The 18,574-nt window shown below is 42.6% G+C and overlaps 1 protein-coding gene and 1 long non-coding RNA gene across 4 annotated transcripts; one reads left to right on the top strand and one right to left on the bottom strand.

The window, feature by feature from the left end:
- Window positions 1-579: 579 nt before the first annotated feature.
- On the bottom strand, window positions 580-17,089 carry LOC307217979 (ubiquitin-conjugating enzyme E2 variant 1). 3 transcript variants are annotated; one of them, XM_079980099.1, is made up of 5 exons: window positions 16,942-17,015; window positions 12,653-12,917; window positions 4,424-4,572; window positions 1,877-2,002; window positions 580-1,081 (listed from the first exon to the last, which is right to left on the bottom strand). In XM_079980099.1, the coding sequence occupies exons 2-5, from the start codon at window positions 12,693-12,695 to the stop codon at window positions 935-937; spliced, it is 465 nt and encodes a 154-aa protein (XP_079836225.1). In that variant the 5' UTR covers window positions 12,696-12,917; window positions 16,942-17,015; the 3' UTR covers window positions 580-934. The 3 variants fall into 3 exon arrangements, with proteins under 3 accessions (XP_079836225.1, XP_079836227.1, XP_079836226.1); XM_079980101.1 differs by lacking the exon at window positions 12,653-12,917 and adding an exon at window positions 10,433-10,547 and having other exon boundaries at window positions 16,942-16,956; XM_079980100.1 differs by lacking the exon at window positions 12,653-12,917 and having other exon boundaries at window positions 16,942-17,089.
- LOC307218432 lies at window positions 13,453-13,793 on the top strand. The gene is made up of 2 exons (XR_013839967.1): window positions 13,453-13,677; window positions 13,714-13,793. It is a non-coding gene; the product is annotated as an uncharacterized lncRNA (long non-coding RNA).
- Window positions 17,090-18,574: the final 1,485 nt, after the last annotated feature.

Raw genomic sequence — 18,574 nt, 5'->3', positions numbered from 1 at the left:
ACTGAAAGACACCCCTCCGCCCCAGATCTATTGCCCCAAGGCCCACATTATGGGGGAAGGTGATGGTGCAGAAGTACAATCTATGCCTTAGCCAAAGGTTATGGGGAGAAAGAAGAGCCTCCTCTCACAGCCCCGTGCAAAAAAAACAAAACAAAAAAACTATAGTATTCTTTTAAAAAAAAAACAGAAAATAAAGAAGAACCCCGAGACACACTCAGCATTTTACTAGAGCCTGCACAAAGGGAGGGATGACTGAGGATACCAACACATCCCATTAGTAGTCCAGATAATCCCAGCCTAGGACTGGGGATTAAAACCTTTGGGCACAGTCCTTTTGAGACATGGTCCTCAGCAAGCCTTACTGGAATGAATGAGATCTGAGCAACGGCCTGGGACGACACTCTTGCGCAGCCTCGCTTCTTCTCAAAGGTCTAGGAGAACTTCCCCGCGGATTGTGCCCTTCGTGTCTACCCTAATAAATAGCCCTGAGCGTCAACCCTATTGCGGACAGACAAATCAGATGGAAAGGGAAAGAGAAAGGGGGCGGAGAGAGATAAACCCAGGCCAAACACACAGCAATGTGATTGTGTGACGTTTGCTTTTTATGCTTTTTTCACAGTCGAGTTCAATGTGCCACACTGGTCTTGACAGTAATAAATTTAAATAGACTTTTTCTTGATACCAGAAGTTCAACTATGGACAGTGGTTACACATGACAGCATTATTTGTTATAGCACAACTTATTTTCAAATGGAAAAAAAAAATTAGTATCATTTACAGTATCTCAAGATAGACTTTCCTTTGCAAGGGAACTTCCTTTCCAGTACTTTGGAGGTCTACAAGATGCATCTAGAAAATTTACTACTGTGGAAAATGGAGAGAGCTTAAATTGATGAAGGGGCATGATTTTTCTGTTGTTGTTGTTTTTTTCCCATTAATTACTGTAACATTGTCCTTCAGGTGGTTGAGGGAGTTTCATATTTTCTTTAGACATCATTAGACGCCGGAGCTCTTGCAGAACAACTTTGATACTATAAGAATTCTGCCATTTTGCTAGGACTGATATGGCTCTTGGATCCACCTAAAAACAAATAAAAGAACCACAGCCATGAGTTTTAAATTGCTTCGCATTCCCACTGCACCTGTAACACTGAAAATGACCATTGCCAGGATCTAAACACTCACACAAGTACTATCACACGCTCAAGGTGACTTTTGAGTTGTACTTCTTAAAAGAAGAATACCCCCAATGTACACAGTTCATCACTTTTACCAAACTGGATTTTTAAAAACCCCCACTGGTGGTGGGGAGTTTGCAGAAAGTTTTTTTAAAAATACAAAAAAACTGATCACATTCACACAAAGTTAAACACATCTAAAGTGTTTAATTCTGGCCTAAGGCTGTAAATTAATCAGCCAAACATTTAGCAAATCAATCAGTAAAAACCAATTTAAATTAGTAGGGCTGGAAGGTGAAAGGCACATTTGCTTTTTTTAAGGTTATTTTGGTTCTGGTTACTGCCATAGGAAATTTACAGAGAAAAAAACTAAAGACCTCTTTTCCGTCAATCAGCAAGTTTTGTTTATTAACTGATAAGTTATCGTACTCCCTTCAGTATCTGGAAAAGGCATCTATCTACACTTCAGTTTTGGTTATTACGCAAACTTGTTTAAATTGAACCAGTTAAAAGCTGGATGATGGAAGAACTGAAATTCTTCCAAACACATACAGCTGTAATGCAGACACTAACTTCGAAGGGAGATTTAACAAAGAAACAGCTATATGCTTAGATAGATGAATTAAACTGTTCCCATCTGAAAACTGGCAAACAAAACAGTACATGAAATACTGGGACACAAGGGATGTAACACTTACCACTCCGTTAGAACTATTTACTCCATTCATATTAATTTTTGTTACAAATCTTACAAATGGAGGTGCTTCTGGATATTTAGGCCCACATTCTATTTTAAGGCTGTATATTCTGTTTTCATAAATTGTCTGAGGGAGGAAAAAAATTGTGTCAGATGATCCATCACCGAAGGAAGACCACATTCAGGTGATATACAGAGAGATAAGTTTCACATTAGCATAGATAACATTCCCACTCTGCTATGCCCTCATTGTTTGCATGAACTGATTTCATGATACAATAGGAAACGACTTTTCAATATGGATGGACATTCGTGTCTAATTGAAGCGTCAAATGTGTCTTTGCATCTCCAAGATGTAACTGATCACACTCTTCTTTTTGACAAATCAATGTATCTATCACTCAAATGCCACACTCTTCTGAACAAACTTTGCCCATTTTGTGATGACTGGTTGTCAGGGTCTGCAAATAGGTGGAGCTGTAAGCTTGCACTCCACTAAATTAGGATTTCTCAAACTTTGGTCTCTAGCTGTTGTTGGATTACAACTCCCATCATCCTTAGCTAGCAGGACCTGTTGTCAGGGATGATGGGAACTGTAGTCCAAAACCAGCTGGAGACCCAACTTTGGGAAACCCTGCACTAAATCATGGCTTGCTTGCAAGGATCCTCCAGCATGAGAAGGACCTTTGCTTCCATATATGGATGCCTGAGAGGGGTCACCAGTCCCTTATCACCTCCCCAGCCTGCTATGGGCAGCCTTCCCATAATTCTGAACCAGTAATGGGATAGGGAATGAAAGGCTTTAGATAGGTGGCACAGCTTGCTCAGTGGAATCGGTGGATCCAGTAAAATAATAATGGACTTGGGGCCGCATTCTGACTTAGCTTTCCCAGGAACCAAACTTTTTTTTAAAAAAAAAGATTGACAAGTAAAGAACAGCTGGCATTAGATGCACACTGTTCAATGTGACCCAGTGACTTGCAAATTCAGGGTCCTATCCAATGCTGCTCATGGACTAGAGCAGCAGACTTCTGCTTATGGAATAGAATTTTCCTTTGCTTTCGTCTGCAGCAGCAAACACTCCCCCCCCCCCATCCACCAAATCTCCTTCAGAAGGTTGAAGGACCCTCTGGAAAGATTTGAGGACATGTGGGGAAGGGAACTTGCATTGTGTTGAGTGGAACATCATGCGCGCAGCATTGGATACGACCTAAATTTGTTAGATTCATACCCTGACCTTCCTTCTAGGAGCTGAAAAGGGTTTACACATGGATTCTGTAATAGCAATCTATAACTTACCAACTTGTTAAAGCACAATATTTATTAGTTTGGAACTGCTTTGGTATGAATAAATAAGGGGAGGAATTCAACACAGTGCTATGGGCTGTATTTCAGCTTGCCAGATGGAATAATCCCCCTTATCTGCGTGTTCTGGGGACTCTCCCGACAAACCCCACCCCCACCCCTGCCACCAACTGGGGGCATGGGAGGCACATGAAGGAGAGCGGAGAAAGCCTACTAGCCGAAGTCCTTATGTGGGCATATGCTAGAGGGACTTGTTAGCTGAATTTGGCCCAAGGTATTTTATCAGAACAATTCATACTATCTTCACACTTTCTCGTTCTCCTAGCTACGCTGTCTGTAGCTAAAAGAAAAGGAGAGAATGTCAAAAAAGAAAAGAAATAACTGAGAGGGGGAAAGACTTGCAACTATCCAACCAAAGTAAGGAAAGGAAGAAGAGAAGAAAGCAGGCAGAAGAGGAGACTTCAGGGTGCATTATTTTACCTGCCTGAGAATGGAGGTGAAAACAGCAAGTGTCCCCATTGCATGTACTGCATTTTAAAACTTGTGTCCTGTGGGTGGTTGTGTGTGCTTGTGTACACCTAAGTACAGCTCAGAGATGTGTCTGTATGCATGCATCTACATGACAGCAAGTTAATGTTCCCATGAGTGAGGGTATGTCAGAATAAAGTGCTTTTTTAAAGAAAAGAAAGAGAGGCATCACAGAACATGGTTAACACCACCTACACAGGAAACTTCCCATTGCTGGCTGTTATTGAACATTGGGGAGGGGGGGACACTGTAAGACATTTTCCCATTTAGATAAACATGCTATTTTCTAGAAATGGTGTAAGAAAAGTCTGATATTTTACCGGTCTGCAAACTGTCTCTCAAGGGGTATGCAGGACTCCAGGGGATGAATACAAATTGTCTACCAGGCACAGAAAACCACAGCAACATCCCATGATGTTTTTTAAAAGCCAAATTGTGTTTCGCTGCTGCTGCAATCTAAAAATGGTTCATATATTCTTCCAACATTTAGCACGGATAAAGGCAGAAATACTGAACCTAGGTCAATTGATTTATTCCCAATTTTGGACAAAAAAAAACTTACTCCAAGTATTTAGCATGACGTGGTCCATACTGTCTACTACCTATATGACAAAAGCCTCAAGCAGAAAAACCAGTGAACCCTGTCACACACTGGCAGAAACAGACATAGAAAAAGCAGGGATTTATAGGATATTGTGTTTAAATTTATGCTTACTCTTGGAGGCCCAATAATCATGCCTGTCCATCTTGTAAGCGTCATATCTTCATCATCTTCAAGACCCCAGCTAACCGTCCCATCTCCAACTCCTTTCTGACCTTCTTCAAGTTCTTCCAACAGTCGAAAATTACGAGGAACTTTTACACCTAAAAACAAATCAGGATGCAGTTTTGAGATGAGAACTTACGGTAATAAAATAAGGTAGCTGATGCTTTTCACCAGTATGCTGAACACTGTATTAATTAACAATGCAATCCTATGAATGTTTACTTAGAAGTAACTCCTGCTGAATTCAATGGGGCTTCTCCCAAGGATATGGGTATAGGACTGCAGCCCCAAAAGTGAGAAATGGTGCAGTTAGTAAAGTAATACTAATGTGAGCAACAATGCACACCAATTTCAACAATATACAACATTTTAAGAAAACAACAACATGCATCTAAGGTTAGTTTCTGCAGAAGGTATCCCGTTTGGGCTTTACGGAGAAATTACAAAATCTTAGACCAATACCGAAGAGGAGCCTGGAGAAAAGAGAATCTGCAATGAAGTGGCAGAACCACCACATTATGCTACCAGACTTAAGAGGCTATTATGGCATGCCCAAGAGTTATATACTACTCTGGGCCGGCACAATGCAAGCAAATCTGCTAGCCAACTTCAGGTCCCCGAGAAAAATCACAGCTAACAATTATCTGTGGCCCTTTCTCATTTCTTTGGGAAGAGAGTAGAGCTGGAGGGGTGTGTGAGAGAGAATGCCCATCAGAATGTCTGCTTTGCTTTGCCTTTCCCTGAATGGAAATACGCACTGTGAAGTTGGCAAGTTTCTGCAGAAAGTGGCAGCCAGCCAGCCACACTGCATGGTTTACCTGCATCCTTACTGTGTCAATTATGATCAGTGAAAGTCTTGTGTGCTGCTTTTTATGAGTTCAACAACAGGTGGCAGAGACAACCAGAAGGAAGGCTGGGGGGACAACAGTGATGGAGGAATGGGTTTAAAAACTCACCAAGTTAAAACTGCAACAAAAATTCTGTTCTACGGGTAATGTAGTGATGCAGCCCTCTCAACTTTATAGAAATGAAGAAGTAGTTCCTAGTGATCTAAGCTGTGCTGTAGCACCCCTGTGAAACAGGACCCAAGTTCAAAGAACGGTACCCATTGACTGACTAAAGTTGTGGGAAAGGAAACATAAGAAGGAAAGAAAAGAACTATGCAGAAATCCCAGTTTTCACCCATCCTGCACACGTGTCAAAGGAACAAGCAGCCTCTCTCCATCAGGCCAATTACCCATTTGGTTCACCGTCTTGCTTCACATCATCAACAATACCAGCTGCTTTACTGCAAGGCTTGGGGAGATGCATGCTACTCCAGCAGATTACTACTAGTTAATCTACTGTATTTTTCGCTCTATAAGACGCACTTTCCCCCTCCTAAAAAGTAAGGGGAAATGTGTATGCATCTTATCAAGCAAATGCAGGCGGGAGGCTCTGCTCAACGCTCCCTTTAAAGAGCTGTGTGGAGCGTGTGTGCGGCTCTTGGGGGCTTTTCCCCAAGGAAGGAGAAGGGCTGCCCTTCTCGCTCCTCGGGGGTAAACCCCCAAGAGCCACACACACGCCCCGTGCGCTCTTTAAAGGGAGCACGGCTCTTGGGGGAGCCTTCATCCTGCTGCCCTGAAGAGGCTTCACATGGCTATACCAGAAGCCAGATCCCTCTTGCTGTTCTGGCTTCTGGGATTCAGAATATTTTTTTTCTTGTTTTCCTCCTCCAAAAACTAGGTGCCTGTTATTGTCTGGTGCGTCTAATAGAGCGAAAAATATGGTGGTGATAATAATAATAATAATAATAATAATAATAATAATAATAATAATAATTTATTTGTACCCCACCCATCTGGCTGGGTTTCCCAGTTCAGTGCATGAGTTGCTTTTCCACTAAGGGTCTGCTCCAAGTAAAAATATAATAGAAGTACAACAGAACCTTACCGAGGCAAACCCCCTCCCCCAACAACTCAAAATACAATGAATTAAGTATACTAGTATATTCCAAATTAGCAGCAAAAGGTTTTTCTCAAGAGAACAATAGCTATCTAACAGTGATGGAAAAACTCACTGGAACACATTTCAGTTACATTCCATGAAGGATGAAAAAGCTAAGAAACAAATATTTAGCTTATATTATTTAATAAGTCTGATGCAGGGGGGAAATGCAATATAAACTGTTTATAAGCAACATGAACTAAGCAGAAAACAATTCAGATCTGTTTAGCAGATACTATAAACCATCTAAGTGAACATACTACATTTTTTTCTTCAGTGAAACCATGACAAATATGAACTCTCCAGTTTCACAGTATCGGGCAAAGTCAAAGCGTTTGACTGAAACTGTTTCCTATACAGTGGTACCTTGGGTTAAGAACTTAATTTGTTCTGGAGGTCTGTTCTTAACCTGGAACTGTTCTTAACCTGAAGCACCACTTTAGCTAATGGGGCCTGCTGCCGCCACTGCTGCACGATTTCTGTTCTCATCCTGAAGCAAAGTTCTTAATCCGAGGTAATATTTCTGGGTTAGACGAGTCTGTAACCTGAAGCGTATGTAACCTTTAATTACATCTGATATACCAACTGCTCTCTTTTCTGTAAGAGAAAATATCTTCTCTACCTCTTGTAACTCTAGTGTCTATTACTGTGCAACATGCTTTATACAGAAGGACTTTTTGAATACTCTAGTTAGTAAAAAAAAAAAAGGTACTTCCTGAGAGCAAGTGCCCACTTATTCACTTCTAGGTACAATTTAAAATAGGTTCAATGACTAATAATGCTTGCATGAGAATATATCACAGTTGAGAAGACACCTTCTTCCAAGAAATGTGCTCCTCTTGCACACAGCTATCTGGATGCGTACTATGTCTGTACAGTGGTACCTCGGGTTACATACGCTTCAGGTTACATACTCCACTAACCCAGAAATAGTACCTCGGGTTAAGAACTTTGCTTCAGGATGGGAACACAAATCGTGCAGCGGCGGAGCAACGGCAGCAGGAGGCCCCATTAGATAAAGTGGTGCTTCAGGTTAAGAACAGACCTCCAGAACAAATTAAGTTCTTAACCCAATGTTACCACTGTATTTAATTGGCATAATATACCGGTAATCAACAAATTAGGAAACAAGGACAAACACAAAAGGGAATGCCTACTGATATGAACAGGAAAGACCCAAGTTGCTCCTCAAATACAAATTCAAATTATCTGTAGAGGTGGACAACTTTGGTCTCAACTGAATTGGGGTGTGTGTGCGTGTGTGGATTAACTGCTAAATAATGATCAAATGTGGATAAGCTCTTAGTCTATAGGAAAGACCTGCCAGAGTTGACTTTTAGGTAGTAGAAGAAAACACTAGAAAAATTATGCATTTATTTAAGTATTTGTATACCATTTGTTGTAGAGTATCAGGACAGTGTACAACATAAAAACATTTAAAACCAATATTAACCAATCATTAATATGAGTGGCTACTCAAGAGACATTTTAGACAACAGCACAGACCTGTCGCTATAATGGGTGTTCATCACCTATTATTAAGCACATAATATGTTACTCCCTTCATATGCTTATGATGATTTAACACAATAGTATGTTATGATTGTTTTAATCTTGCATTTGTATTATTTTATGGATTTAGTTAGCTGCACAGACTTCTAGCTTTGGAAAGAAGTTAAGGTGCACCATTTAGGAATAACTATCACCTGCAATAGATTTTACTTTGGCAAAGCTTTTCTGCTACAGCCATGCTAGAACTTTCAAAAGTCAAGGCATAAAATGAATGCTTGATAAGATAATTGACACAGTGACAGGTTTCCTGAATATCCTGCTCTCTCCTATTATCACTTTTGTGCCAAGCAGCAGAACTGATCATTTACTCAGTTGTTACTTTGCATCCTAAGGGGAACAATGACACCTACAGTAGTAAAAAAACAGAGAGTTTGATAGCAGCTTCAAGATATACATTAACTCAAATCAGGCAATAATAATTTCACTGTTTAAAAAGCCACCCTTAGTAAAAATTCTGATTTCTATTATTTAAATTCTACAATATCACCATATGATCTGTCTGCCAAATCTGAATTGATGATCTAGAGGGGGCATTCCAGATCACTGCTGTACAATAATAACAATATATAAAAATAATTTATTATTTATACCCCGTCCATCTGGCTGGGTTTCGCCAGCCACTCTGGGCAGCTTCCAACCTAATATTAAAAACAATTGCCAAATTGTCAAAACACATTTCTATGGAAACATCACTAAAAACCTCAAAATTTTAAGATGTCCTCTCTCCCCCCTGCAGCTCAGCACTGCAACTAGTTTATTTGAGGAGGCACCTGGCAAGGTAACCAGCAAATATTTGTTTGTGACATCAACCATGCCCACCTCCCAAGATGTCATGCTATGTTTTGGAGGCATTCCAAATTTCTTTGAGCCCCTGCAATCTGGCTGGGCCGGGTTCCCGTTTCTTTCCCCACCTTCAAGATGGGGCAGAGGTCAGCATTCTTCCCTGTTGTGCTGAGTCTCAGAAAGCAGCAAACCCTCTTGCTGTTTTCCAAGGCACTCTAGGGCTCTTTGGGAGATTCTTGGAGATTCCTCCCAACTATATTTCGGAGATCACAAGGACAAGAACGCTGCCACTTCATCCAAACACACAACTTTTTTTGCCATGAACATGAGCAAACATGTAGGGCACAGACATGAACACGGCAGAGCAAACTGTCTGCCTCTGCACCGGAAGGTAGCCACCTAAATGGCCTAGGGGCTTAGGGGCTGAGCTAGTTTACCCATCCTATTTTGACTGATGGCAGATTTATCAGGTTTACACAATTGTTTTACTGGAATAGTTCAGCAGGAAGAGAAAACAAGCTCTCAAGCTTGCACCTTGCATCTCTGTGGCGTCATGCCAGTCTGAGATACAGGATTAGATTCAATATTAACCCAGAAAGGCACTTATGTGTTTCACATTCTATTGCTTCCTGTCCAAAGCTTAATTAAAATATGAATCTGTCATATTAACCAGGCAGAATTTAATGTGGCAATGAAATGTAAACTGCTCCATCCTATTGGGATCTCATTATGCTTTAAACTGGGGTTTAAAACTCAAATGATTTCCCACCCCTTTGTCGAAATTAGCATTTATCAGATCCTTTGATTCACAGCATCTTCTACCGTTCATTGCTACAATATTTTCAAAGAATTATCACCTGCTTTTGCTACCAATCTCTCTTTGTCACTTAAAACATCTATACTCTTTTATGCACCTAAGGAAACACCTAGGCATTGTAAGAGGCACAGAGCTTCTGAAATCCATGTCTCATTCTCCTGTTCTTAGTACATAATTCAATTGTCACTGAGATGCAACTTTCCTACCCCACTGGGGGAATACACAGCACATGCAACAACAACAAAATATTTGAAAGGATATTTTGTCTTAACAGAAGCCATAAAACGGATCAGACAAATTCATGTAAAGTACACTTATCAGAAGACATTTGCCATAATAGCTTTATATTCAAAGGCCTTGCACTTCTGCTAGGGTTCAATAAGGGGCAGCTATTTCCATCCTGCACTGCTCAAAAACTTCCCAGGGCAGCTCACTGGCCACAATTCGTTACCCAGCTGGGCCTTTAGTCTAAACTAGAAAGTCAGTTCTTACAATCTCATGTCAGAGGTTATTCAGAGTTCATGGGTAGATATTACTCACTGTAATCTATGAATACCATTCCATGCCGTTAATAGAAACAGCCAGGCAGCATTACCACAAACAAAATAACATCCACGAGATCACAGTGCTGATTCTTGTGATTTCATAATAAAATTCATTATTTCTAAAGAGATCAGAACTCTTTTTTAAAACAAACAAACAAACAAACAAACAAACAGGTTTCTATGGATATTACACAGCTTTGTAAAAATAACATTTTGGAACATATGTTACAGCTAATCTATTTTAAATTAACCTACTTTTATCTATAATTCCATATAGTCACAAATCTTAAGTTTTCATAATTTTGATAGTTGATAGATCCTGGGGTGCACCCAATGCTACCCCTTGCTACTGATCAAGAGCCAACTCCATCTGAATCGGAAGCAGGGAGAGAAGGGAATGTTAAACATCTGGCAGAATGGTGACCCACAGACATTTTGCCCTTATTATGGTTTCATCCTACTCACAAAGAAGAGAATTGGTTTGGAACTGTCCTAAGTTTTAAACAACCCTTTCAAGATTTTTCGTATGCTGAATTCTCAATGAATCCTGTTGTTTCTACTTTTCACAGCCTATTCTGAATGAACCTAAAACATAAATCTATTTGACATTTTGGACAATGCATTTTAGATTTTCTTTGAACACATAATGCTAACTTCTAATTTACCTGCTAGAAAAGATGCTCCCTGTCAGTTTGAAAACAAAAAGAAATCCCTGATATATGCATTTGAAATGGGACTTACTTTTCACCCAAAGAAACATCCCCTCTACAGCCTTTGCTCAAACTCACATAAACATAGAATATAGCATTGACTTTCCTTTCACCCACTGTTCAGATAGGCTATAAATTACTAACCTTTCTATTAAACTGTAAGAAATATCTCCCTTTCTGTAAAACAGCATGGGTTTCTGGATATTACGTGTTCATTTTTTTCCAAACAAGTAGACCAAGATTTTCCACATAATTCTCTAGAGCTTTTAGGCATTTAGCCTTTCCAAGCTTAGGAACCCACCTTTAACCAGGGATCTATCTTTTTTTGCTCACCTTCTTAGGAAAGCCAAATAATGTACTCAGCAGCTACAGGATCCTCTGCTCCCATCAAGCCCTCCTGGTATCTCTAGGTGGAAAGAGTAGACTGTTGGCTACCAGAGCCTGAATACACCACTGGACAATGCTCTCCCTGCCCACCCTTCCTGCTCTGGAGCATGAAAAGTGGTGCGTATTGTTATTTTGGCCCTGCACAGCCAAGGTTCTTTGAGCGCCCTGGCCACTACAGCTTCATAGATAGAAAGGAAGGCTGCCAACTCATCATCACAGGTGCCCAAGATATAGGCATTTCCGGTTGATTTCAAGTAGTAAGACTAGAAAAGCCCCCCTTCCCACTCTGTTTGGAACCCTGGAGAGTTTCTGCCAGTCAGAACAGCCAGTGGTGTGGTGGGCCATTTGCCTAACAGCCTCATTTGTCCATGTACCATATACTGCTCACTGCTACTAGAGGAGCACATGTTTGCCAGCCGCAAAAACAGTCACAAGGCAGTTGCATTTCTTTACACGTTGTTACACCTGTGCTGAATCTTCATGCAATACAAAAGTAATGAGGGGAAAGCACAAGAAGAAATTAAGCACAACAAAGGACAAAAGCGCAGTCCCACCCTAACCTGAATTACTGTCAGAAGTTCTGTATCGTGACACTCTGCCCCAAATGTATTAAGAACTTCCCAAACCCACACTGCAGGCCAGGGGTAGCCAAGATGGTGCCCTCAATATGTTGCTGTTATTATTATTATTTATTAGTTGCTTACTTCAAAAAAGATTGTCTCAAAATCTCTCTCTCTCACACACACACAAATAAATCTATTTATCTATATCTATCTATCTATCTATCTATCTATCTATCTATCTCACACAATGCTAAATTCAACATACATCAGAAGAATTTTTTCAAACATGCTGGCAAGGGCTGGTGGGAGTTGGAGTTCAACATCTGTAGGCCACACCTTCTACCGTCAAGATATGACCAAACCCCATTATTTATTTTTCAAATTTAAGCAATAACTGTCAATACACATATGTGTCCTTCCTTGATCAAAATTGGAAGATACATCTCATTACTTTTAACTGTACAAAGTCAATCTTGCGGTAGAGACTGACAGGCAGGCACAAGAGCCCAGCCATCAACTGTCTAGCAATATTATCTGAATGTGCATGGGCCTGGTACATTCTAAATTACTACCCAACTAGCCTGCTATTTAAGGCATTTTATAAACCACTTACTCAATGAACCTCGCAGTGTACATAACAGTTAAATTAATTCTCAGTAAAACATAGACAGTATTGACAGAATTTAAAAACAAATATACATGACTGAATTATGTGGCCAGAAAGGCTTGCTGAAATAAATAAATAAAAGCTTTTGGCAGTCGCCTAAAACTGTACAATGAAGGTGCCTGCCTAATGTTATGTGGAAGCCACTCACCCAAACTGTAAGTCTGTTTCTTTGAGAAATAGGAGAGTGGCATCTCTCAGTGAATGCTCTCAAAGCCATCCAGGAAAATAAAAGTCATTTGCCTTGTTCTTCTTCCAACCAAGTCTAAACTGCAAAGTCAGCAGCTGCAAAGGATTAAGAGACTGCAGGCTTGACAGGATGAAAGGACATGAGGTCCCCATGTCAGCATCACATTTTATACAAACAGCCCAGTGCTAGAACTTCCTGCAAGAGCAAACAGAGAATGTACCACCCACTGTTGTAGTGCAATGGCACAAAACATGGCATTAGGCTCGCACTGCAGTGATAGTACACCAAGCTAGTGCAAGTGCTGAGAACTGGGGTGCCAGCACTTCAAATCTGGTAGCTGAAACAGAACTCATTTATAGGAGGAATGAAAAACATCTCTGTAAAAATGTGAGCCTCAAGCAAGTTTAAGTAATTAACTGAAATTTTGCAAAATACTGTTAACCATACTTCCGCCTCAAACTTCTAAAATGAAAACTGGTTCTAAAAGCAGCAGAGGTAGCTTTTCAATTCCTCATTCAAGAATTATTTCCTGTGTGGTAATGTATTTAAATAGGTCTCTATGCTAAAGTTTCAAGGCAGAACATGAAAACCAATGTTATAGCTCTATTCTGCACAGGCAAGGCGGAAAGTATCAGATATGAGGAGTGAAGAGAACTTTAATCATTTCTCTGGTTCACGATTTTTGTGTTTTTACAATTTTGTATTTTTACTTTTTCCATCCATCGTTGTTGTTGTTGTTATAAAACAACAACAACAACTTTAAAACTGAGAGCAGGCATTTTTGTCCAACAAGTTCAGGAAACATATTTTTGCTCAACAGAACTTTGCCTGGAAGTAGGAGTGATAACAGTGTGGTATATTGCTTACAGCATCAGACTAGGGAGATGTGAAGCCTACTAGGCCATTTTTGGCCAGTCACACTGAATCAGGCTCACCCACCTCACAAGGCTGCTGTGAGGATAGAGTAACATAGAGTACTCTATGCTGTGAGGATAGAGTAACATAGAGTAACATGGATAGAGTTATAGCCCCTAGATATATATTCTATCCTAAGCTCTGGAAAGAAGGATTTTGAGTATTAAATAACCACCTGACCATAGAAGCCTAGTATGCTATTTCTTTTGCCAATTTTTGCCTTAAAACATCTTGATCAGAGCCAAATTTGAAGCAACAGCCAGAAAAGAATTTGAGAAGATCAATGGTAAACCCTGAGAATAAAATTTCTTCATCAGTAAAATTAGTAATAATAATAATAGTTCATACTCCACCCATCTGACTGGGTTAGCCAAGGCACTCTGGACTGCTTCCAACAAAATATAAAGCGACAAAACAAAACACCAAACATTAAAAGCTTCCTGAAACAGGACTGCCTTCAGGTGTCTGAAATGTCACATAATTGTTTAACTCTTTAACATCTGATGGGAGGGTGTTCCATAGACTGGGCGGCACTACCAAGAAGGTCCTCTGCCTGGTCTTGCATTGTGGGAACTGCCAGAAGACCCTTGGAGCTAATCCTCAGTATCTGGGCTGAACGTTGGGGGTGGAGAGGCTCCTTTGTGTACACAGGGCCAAATCCATTTGGGGCTTTAAAGGTGATCACCCAATTGGCATTTTATTAGCTACCAAACCAAGTTGCTTTTAAATAGAGGTTAAAAATACAAGATCACCAACATGAGTTTGACCAAACTGTGGGACACAGTGGAAGACAGGAGTGTCTGGCGTGCTCTGGTCCATGGGGTTACAAAGAGTCGGACACGACTAAATGACTAAACAACAACAAAAATACAAGATCACTCTAACTCAAGAGATGGATACAATTCACATGTGAAAGAGCATTCCTGTACTTCTGCCCTGACTTTGTCTATCCTGAATCTCTTACCAATCAGTTTCATTGAACTACTTCGAGTGTGCCTCTGAATGCCAGCTGCTGAGAATCACAACTGGAAGAATACAGTTGCACTCAGATCCTTCTTTTGGTCTTTCCACAGACATCTTGTTGGCCGCTGTGAGAACAGTGGTGCTGGACACTGGCCTGATCCAGAAGGCTCTTCTTATGAATTCTGGTATTAAGATAGTAACTCCCCTCTAATTACTTTGTCCACACTGCAGCAATCATGCCAGGTGCATCACAATTGCTCCCATTTTACAGGATAAGGATGTGGCCATGGAACTTCATGGTTTGCTAAAAGCCATGCAGTTTGTCCACAGCAAAGGTGGAGCTTGAACTCATATTTCCCAGATCTAACTAGCTTTCTCACTATATACTGCACTGATTTTCCTAGAAGCCCATTCTTTACAGTTCAGAAATCTAGAAAAATTGTATACTACAAGAAGTAGGATACAACCATTCTGACTTATGCCTCATCCTCTTGTTACCAACACCAAAGGTTACTATCATTGACTCTACTACCTCCTGAAAACTGATCAGTTTTATGGACAGTAGCAGTTACAATGCTGAGCTTCAACATGGAGTGAGGTTCAAAACCCTGTTCAGCTATGATGCTTTCTGATCATCATTTGTAGACTAACCTAGTAAATACTTATTATGCATATAACTTTTTAGTATCCAAAACGCTTCACTTTACAATGGCAGCAGTCCTTATGGTGGCCTGGTTAGGTTGTCTAGCATTGCCATGATAGGTGTGGGGACTGGACTCAGGGATGGAAAAACCTCCAGCTTACCTAACAATTCGTTACTAGTGAGCTTATAGCAGAGGCATGATTTGAATCAGAAACTTCCTGGTTCATGGTTTCCTGAACTATGCTGCCCTCCAGATATTTTGAAGTACAACTCCCATAAGTCTCAACCATTTGTCATGCTAACTGGGGCTACTAGCTGTTACTATGCTACACTAGTCAACCTCTTGGGGCTATTGTGTAGCAAGAGAAGCATTCTGGAGGATGAGACAGTAATAATTAGAGAGCAGCTTCCTTGCAAGACATCTATCTGTCTTCCTGTCTAGCCTGCCTCTTCTCTAAGTAGTGTCCTAGAAGTCACGCCCCATCCTGTACTAAACAAATAGATTAACATATTTATATCCATTTTTCTTCCTAGAAGGACTTCCATGCATTTTACAATAAATGCAGATCAATGTACAGCAGGGGTGGCCTACGTGGTGTACTCCAGGACTGAAAAATACACTGTGCTCCAAAAAACCCCAACAACCTTGAACACAGGGCACAGTCTGATGGCACAGGATGCAGCCACCTTGCTGAACCTAATCAGTGCTGGGGCTGATCAGCATCTGGAATGGAGCCCACCTGGGAGTCCCATGCATGTTGCCTTAAGTTCCAACGTAGAAGGCAGGCAGGATATAATCCAGCAAGAAAATAAAACTGCTGCTTATCATTCCAGGTCCGGATTCCTCAGTGGCCACCCCAAATAAAACCGCAAGAGCCAGTGTGGCGTGATGCTTTTAAGAGTGCTTGACCCTGGGAGACCAGGGTTCCAATCCTGACTCTGCCACCAAGCTCACTGCGTGACCTTGGGCCAGTCACAGTCTTTTCCAGTGTTTCTCAAACTTGTAGCCCAACAACAGCTGGGGACCCAACTCCCATCATGCCTGAGCAATGGTTCTGCTGGCTAGGAGTGATGGGAGTTGCAGTCTGACAGCATCCAGGGCAGGGGCCCAGGTTTGAGAAAAAACTACCTGGCAGGGTTGTTGAGAGGATGGAAGAGGAGGAGAACCATGCAGGCCACCTTGAGCTCCTTGGAAGACAAAGGTGGCATATAATTGTAATAAATAAGAGCAAAAAAGAGCAACCCGTCAGGTCGTGCTTTCTTAGTCGCAGCCTGCCAGGGAATCGGACAAGGGCAGTTCGAAATTGGGAGGGAGGGCGCGAGGGCCGCCGCAGTCTTCGGAGGTGCAGTGCTTCTGAACATGGAGGCTCTACTTGGCTGCCCGCATGCGGTCCCGTCCATCAGCCTCCCTGACACGTTTCCTGCGGAGCCCCCTCCCGCCCCCGCCAGCCTTCCAGCGCCACCCCGGCCCAGGCCCCTGGCCTCCCCGCGCCTCAGCCCCGCTCCGGCCCCACAGCACACCGGCTTCCCCGGCCACCGCCCCTCGGGCCCCAGACACACCCAGCCGCCGAGCCCCGGGTGGCTCCCGCCTGGTTGAGGGGGGAGGATGAAGCGGGTCCCTCCTTCCTCCCGTCCCCGAGGACCCCCGACCCCTCGCGGTCGGGGTAGGAGGCCCCGTGCCCTCCTCCCGCAGGCCAGGCTGGCCTCGGCTGCCGGGTCCCCCGCTCACCCGAGCCCGTGGTGGCCGCCATCTTGCGCCGCTTGTCGCTGCGAGCCCGGCCTCCCTGCCGCCCACGTCACCTCAACGCGGGAAGTGAGCTGCGGCGGCGGTAAGTGGCTCCGGGGGCGGGAGGGCGCGGGGCCCGGCGAACCAAAAGAACAAAAGCGCACGCAGACGCACACGCCTTCCGAGGGAGGTCCGGGTGGGACCAACAGCGTCTCGCCGCAGCTGCCCTGCCCGCAGCGCGCGGGTTTTCGTTTTGCTTTGAAACGTCTTTGCGGTGCACGTATTTCGCCGGGGAAAAGGAGGCGCTCGGGAGGGCGGGACGTCAGAACATAACAAAAGAGCCCGTGCGGCTCGACTAGGCCAGCATCCTGTTCTCACAGGGGCCAACCAGGTGCGGGGGAGCCACGGATTAGGACTGGACCACAAGGGCATTTCCCCCTCCCGTTGGTTTACAGCCACTGGTGTTCAAAAGCATATTCTCCATGCCCAATCTTCTTTTAAAGCCATCAGAGGGTAGTTCATGTTAGGTACAAGCCCCATGTTTGAAGGATCAATAACTCGGTTTGTGCAAAGCACTGGGTTTTCGCTGCAAAACAACTGCAAAAAACTTTGGCGCAGGTCTGCAGATGAGATATTAGCTCTCTTGCAAAATAATGGCAAAATACAAGTTTAGGAGCCCAAGGCCATCGAAGGTTTTGTTTTGTTTTGTTTCTTGCACCAGTCTCGCCCTTCCTGGCAGTTAAAAAAATAAAATAACAATAAGTTAAGCATTTGCTACCTTTTCATGACAACGAAAGCCAGTTGCCAGAATCCCCAGCCTGAATGAATTCTAATGAATCCCTGGCCACAATTCATTAGGAGGGGTGGGGCAGGAATAGAAATTTGGGTCTACGGGCCAGTTTGTGAGTTTTGTGGAGAAAATCCAGGACTTTAAGTAACTAGGGTGTTCAGCTGCACTTTTCATTGCAAGTCCACTACTGATTACACCTGAAGATATTTGGAAAAATGCTGTAAGGCTGCTAATTCCAAACTCAGGTTGGGCTGGGAGCACGTTGTTCTGCCCATCCCACCTGATCTGCTGTACAGGGAGGACTCTGAGCCAGGGCTGTATAACCTGTGGCCCACATCATTCTTGAACACTGTCATTGACCATTTGGGCTGAAGCCGATGATACCTGGAGTCCAACATAACCTGGAGGGCCAGATTCCTCATCCTTGTGTGAAGGGACTTGAATTGGGGAACCCTGCTTCAGAAATCCCGGTCTTGCTGTCAATGGCTGATATGTGTTGCAGCTCAGCAATATCTACAAGGCCACATTCTCTCCACCCCTGGGGATTAAAGGTAGGCAGATAGATTCCCAAGGGGGAAGAGAGACTTCCTGAGATATGTCAGGCCCAGATTCTCAGGGTTTCCTGCTGTTAACACAGAACCGCTCATGCTGCCCTTTAAAAAGCAAATGTGTGAGCAAAATTCATAGTTTTCACTATGTGCTGTGTTTCTCTCCTGAATCTTCATTGAGCTTCATTTCTAGTCTTCTGAGAGAGGGAGAAAAGCTTTTTTCTATCCACACACGTACATCATTTTATTTCTATGCCACCTTTCCATAGTTCAAGCTCAAGGAGGCTTACATAATTAT

This window comes from Podarcis cretensis, assembly GCF_951804945.1.
Source record: "Podarcis cretensis genome assembly, chromosome: 6".
NCBI classification, from domain to species: Eukaryota; Metazoa; Chordata; class Lepidosauria; order Squamata; family Lacertidae; genus Podarcis; species Podarcis cretensis.
This window is presented reverse-complemented; position numbering and strand designations above follow the sequence as displayed.